This window comes from Echinococcus granulosus (assembly GCF_000524195.1).
Source record: "Echinococcus granulosus chromosome Unknown EG_S00117, whole genome shotgun sequence".
NCBI lineage: Eukaryota > Metazoa > Platyhelminthes > Cestoda > Cyclophyllidea > Taeniidae > Echinococcus > Echinococcus granulosus.
The window spans coordinates 31,092-36,971 of record NW_020170497.1 but is presented as its reverse complement, the minus strand read 5'-3'; the positions used below and the strand labels follow the sequence as shown (position 1 = coordinate 36,971).

The window sequence follows — 5,880 nt, the reverse complement described above, 5'->3', positions numbered from 1 at the left end:
CAGATATCTGCAATCTGAAAATTGAGAGAGGAACTTGCCAATCTCACATCAAAGTCTATGGCTATAATCGCAAAAAGGGTCATTGCGAGCATTTCATTTACAGCGGCTGCGGAGGTAATGCAAACCGCTTCAATGACAGGAGTGAATGCAAGCGCGTCTGTGGTAACCCTTGACAGAAGAAGAAGAGGCACTGATCCCTCTCCATCCAAAGCATATATCTACAAATGCATCCATCCTTACTATTACAAATAAAATAAATGTGGAATAAGCAAAATTTTTCCTGCCTTTCCCTATCTAGTCCAAATAATTTCTGTGTTAATATTTAATTGTTTCTGGTAAAATCCAGAAGGGAGGCACATGGTGTTGAGTTTCATGAGGGATTCGGGTCACTGCCACATAACTACTGATGGATGTTGGAAGGTCTTTTGCTTAGAAATTCGAGCTAAATACTCCTTACATCAACTCATTATTTACTTCACTCACTTAATTGCTCATTTTCCACTTTTATCCTCTACTTTTCCTGTACTCATTTCACTTAGTTGCATTAAATCAATAGACTTGACCTCTTCACTTTGTCGCTCATGACAACACTGGCTTCTCGTCTAATTTTGCTCACGGTTATGCCAATGCAAATGGCCATCATTTTAGATGGTGAATGTCAACTGACACGGTCTGATCGGTAGGGCCGAAATCATACTCAGAATTTGCAGAAGATCCATAGAGAAGTAATTGCCAGTACCTTTTACAACTTGGTCTTCATTCTATTCCATTACTTGATGTGCCTACATATCACAATCGGCAGAGTTATTCTCCTCCAAGTGCCACCTTTGCACAAGAACGAGTGTCTAACGCATTTCAGTATAGCAAAGATAAATACGAGGTTGGAATTTTGAATGAGAGCGTCTACTGTGTAGCATACTATGTATTTCGTCTGAGGGCATTGGGATATGCCCAACCACTTGCACCTATTCTTTTAAACTATTTCGCATTACATTGCACCATCTTAACTCACCTCACCCCTTCTCACTTCGCGTTATCTTGTCTTGCCATGCAATTCACTGCCACATTCGTGTGTCTACGCAAAAGTGTATTGCACCACATGGAGTCCTACATGGTAGTCGCCATTATATTGGCATATAATAATAACAATTTGGTCTACATTTGGCCCTGCCGCGAAGCTGAGAAGTGAGTCTCTACCAGTCAAGTAGAACAGTTACCTCTCGCCCTGTACAAATCGCATTAAAATCATCCCGCTAGAAATTACAAGGAATCGGACATTACCTTTTCAGTTTGACACCGAATGTGGGAGTGTAATGGTTGTTACAGAAAAATTTATGACGTTAAGCAATTTCCTTGAGAGCCATTGTTACCTGCCAATGACTACGCAAAATAAAACGGTACTAGTAGGCATGCAGCACCCAAAACGGCTTATTAACGTCAGATCTGGGAAAATGTAGGTCTCCTCCTGTCCCTTAGCAGTCTTGCAGGTAGCAGGAGGCTTTCAACTGAAACTTTGAAGACGGAGCAATTGGACTGGATTGTCAAAACCAAATTCTTAACAAAGGCCTGTTTAAATTATCTACCTTGGCATAGTTTTACTTGCAACGAGGCAGTGCACTACATCAAGCGAATACGCTATGATCCGCTAATGACCTTCATCGTTCACTTTGACTGTATAATTTGTTGATATCGCATGCCGATTCTCTTTCCAGTACTATGCATTCAATGCAACCGGATACTTCTGCTACTCAACTAGTCAAACTAAACTTTGTTATGCAAATAAACGCAAATCGAGCTAATCTCCACTTAAATCCAGTTATATTCTATCCTCTCATGTGACATAAGATGGTACCATATTGGCATAATGTGTTATAAAACGGTCTAATATTTCGAGATAGGTTCAGCAAGTGATAGCGATACTTACAATGGCTTTAACAAACACCTCATTAAGAAACAATGTTTGGTTGTTCTACTACTCTGCTTTTTAGCGATAAAAATAGACTCAAACCCAGTGATTAAACGTCGACACTTCATTTTGCCGGCCATCTAGCAACATAAACACACGATCATTCAGTTGACGAGAAAGGTCATTCATTCAATAACCACCAAAACAGTAGATGAAATCAAAAAGAACTATTTAACGAGCATTTGTATAAAACCAACGTAAGAATGTGATTAGCTCGGAGTGAAGCTTAAAATTATGCGATTGTAAGAGGAGGGGAGAGAAGAGACGCTAGGTGGACATGCTACTTGCGTCGACTGCATCGTCAACGTTTCCTCTGGTCACAATGAATATCTTCTTAACCTGAAATCACCTCTTCTATTTTTGTTTAAGTAAGAAGAGAGTATTCGCTTAATTTAAACCCAATTCGATAACTGGATGTGTTGGAGGTATCGGCTATGCACAAAGAAGTACTTTTTCATCGATGAATATGATCCACATCCTATCGTCATGAAAATCATGCTGGACCTTCTTCTCATTGTTCGCCCGAAGGAGACATGCTGATGAGCCACACGGTTGCAGACTACAGTGACATTCACAGCTACGTTTTAAAGCCCTGCTGACGTACCTACTGTCCTTTTTAGTAAAAGCTATCCCTCCAGCCCCGATCCCACTCAATGTCAATCCGTGCTAATTTACCTTTATACAGCACCCATAATTTTTGTTGGAAGAGTGGACTCTCTGACTTCCTTTACCATCGTCTACCTCTATAAAGAGGAAGATTCGTTAGTCATTCAGTAAGTTGACGTTGAAGACTACTTAACACGTCGAGTCCCACAGGAGAATCACTTTCATCGAATGCACTGTAATCGAATTTTTGCAGCAAATCCGCTCTGTTTTGAGACCTCTAAGTTTGCCTCTATCCTCCAACCATAGCTGTGAGTAGAAGAACAATCGGCTTAGTCCTCAATAACTACCTTCCACCCCACACGAATATCACCAAACCATCCCACATGCACTTACACAGAAATCTTTTTTCAATTTCGACACTGGAAGTAAAGCTACAATGGCAGTTGGAGAAAAATTCCTCAACTTGGAACGAATTGCTACGCAATTGCTGTGACGTACCAACATGAAGTTATCAGAAAGAAATAGTGCTTATTTCCTCCTCTCCTGCCTAACTGCCACCACTGCGGCCTTTGTTTGTCTGCTACAACTGTGACAACAAAACCGCTCAATTGAATGGTTCAAAGTGAGTTCGTGACACGTGACACTTGCCATTGTTTACCAGGGTATGTATTCACTTTCAACGGAGCAGCAAACTGCATTTAATCCTTACCATTTGGTTTATGAATGACCTTCAGTGTTTGCTGTTGCTGATACATATGGTGTCGCGGTATGCCGCCTCTCGATTAGCACCTCTTTAACCAAGACAAAGAGAGGCTTTGAATATTATTCAGCAGGGTGACGCTCAAGCCCTCCTCCAGTAATTCATCAAACGGCAAAGATGGATATGAGTAAAGATTGGACGAGATGTTTACAAGCACGACCCTTTCTACTCAGTATACTTCCATCATCCTGCCATTTCCTTTCGACTTGACACTAGTGCAATCATGCATCCAAATTAGGTAGCCTTTGTGTAAGGTACTTCAGCCTAACCTTGTGACTTGCATTGCAAACCATGGCCTAGAACTACCAACCGCATCCCCTAAGACCTGTTTACTTGACCCAATCAAATAAGCACTGGAGGATTACATATAAAAGGGGAAGTGTCCATTGACACCAAACTAAGTGACAACAACACCAGTTTGCGTGGACAATGATCGCTCTTCTGCCTCTCTTGCTACTTTGTGTTGCCAACTTCAGTCAGGGTAAGTGAACAGCTATTCCTGTGTCCTGTGGACCCTTTGGCTACTCTCCTCCACACCTCCAACGAGTGAATTAACATTTTCGCCCACTATATAATAGCTACCACTGTGAGTCCAATCATGATAGGGTAGTTGCATTTTTGAAAAGGAGAGTAGGTCAAATATTTAGAATGTGGGAGAATTGGTCCACAATTGACTAAGTGCTTCGGATCCATAAAGCACCCTGCCTTATGTCCTGCCACTTTCATGCTTTCATTGGTATCGAAAGTGCATTTTTCTGAATCTTTAGTGAATGCGATAGACTCCGGCTGCGATTCAGGTAAGGAGGATGTCTGCAACTTACCAATGAGGACTGGACCCTGTCGAGCCTACTTCAGAGTGTGGGGCTACAATCCCGCATCAGATCAGTGTGAGAGCTTCGTCTACGGTGGTTGTGGAGGCAACGCGAACCAGTTCAAGGAGAAGATTGAATGCGAGCGTGCTTGTGTTAAAAATTTGCACTTATATAAGCATAAGCTTCTCTCTCGTCAAACAATATTTGGGAAAGTATCTGCTCTTCTATTACTACTGAATAAAGCCATTTTAAATTACCAAGTGTTTTTTATTATTTTCTGCATTTAAGGGCTTTATCATGTCAAGCTATTGTTCCATCCATGCCAAGTGCAATTTTCGTAATAGGTGAATTTGTGATAGACACCTCATCATTATTCTAACCGCCATATCATAACTGTCTACTTTTTATATGCTTTGTTAGTCACCACACTCAGTTCTCTTTGGTATTTCCATTCGTGTTTTTGCCCTGCTCCTCCCCTTACCTTAGATACACTCAGTCTGCGAAGCCCAACGTCATTACTACGGGTGCGTGAACGGGTCCACAAATTTCTCAGTCCCACACTTGCCACTGACTGCTGTGTATCATTCCACCTGGCTGGCCTTCTTACCCCTGTATGATTAAAAGAGATGAGGCAAGACGAAATGAAATCCATGTGATTATTCTTTACCAAACTAAACTATCGCCTCATTTCCTTCTCTAACTTCACCACTTTACTCATCTTGGTCATTGCTAGTACCTACTGTCAAGAAATGATGAAATGTCGAGTGTCGAAGCACCACTTCGATAATAAGGAGAGGCTGATATCAGCAAGGCCATGCAAGTCAACATAGACGCTTTGATAGGCATCACAATTCATCAACTAGTCTAAGATGAATTGTGGTACTGAAGAGGGTAGACAGTGCCTGTTCTGTTCGTACTAATCATCTCCACCAAATCAGCCTACGGTGAAGCATTATTTCGGGGGTAACAGGTACCATGGCCTACGGTTTTCACCGGCACCAGTAGAGACGCGGAAGTCTAAAGAGTGTGGCTGTTGAATAAAATGCATAATTTACACTGGCACTTCTAGGAGAAAGAAACGCAATTGCCGAGGAAGTCTATATTGTTGCTTCAAGTATTGAGAAAATTGGGCTAACTTGACGTCTGCGTGTTTTACGTCGACTTGACGCCTTCCATGCGATCGTGAGTGTTGAAGGTGCATCTCTAATACCACTGACACTACTTCTACTGTTGATACTATTCATTTTTACTTACTTTTGACGCAAATTTGGTCAATAATCTTTAAAATCCAGGTGCCCCTAATCTAGTTTGATTGGCTATTAGGCTATACAGGAATCCGTGACCGTCCAATTTTTATACAAACCACTCAAACCAATGTAAAATAATAAGGGCCTACTTCCACATCACATCATCCTATGCCTTTTACTTCCTGCGTCTAGGGCAACAAAATATCTGGAATACTGAAGTACATGTTTAGTGTGGCAATACGTAAAGACTAGAATCATGATGCTTCATTAGACGTTTCCTGACGTGAGTCATGGCAATACAACAGAACATGGCAATAGATCAGCTAAGAAATGATCAAGTAAAGCATAACACCAGACAGTCCTCATAATTGTCATCAACTGGAGTGGCTCAGCCAAAACAGCATTTGACACCCAGTGAAAACTTGTCACACCACAGGGATGATGCAACTGCATCGAAGGCAGAAATTCTGCTCTAGGTGACAGGCTTGG

The 5,880-nt window shown here is 41.5% G+C and overlaps 1 protein-coding gene across 1 annotated transcript; it reads left to right on the top strand. All coding sequences in view use genetic code 11, as the record gives it.

Annotated features, from left to right (window-relative positions):
* Positions 1-4,056: 4,056 nt before the first annotated feature.
* On the top strand, positions 4,057-4,765 carry EGR_08718 (Venom basic protease inhibitor 2; the record flags this gene model as incomplete). The annotated part of the gene is made up of 2 exons (XM_024497967.1): positions 4,057-4,356; positions 4,631-4,765. 2 exons carry the CDS (start codon positions 4,057-4,059, stop codon positions 4,763-4,765), a joined length of 435 nt encoding a protein of 144 aa, XP_024347600.1.
* Positions 4,766-5,880: the final 1,115 nt, after the last annotated feature.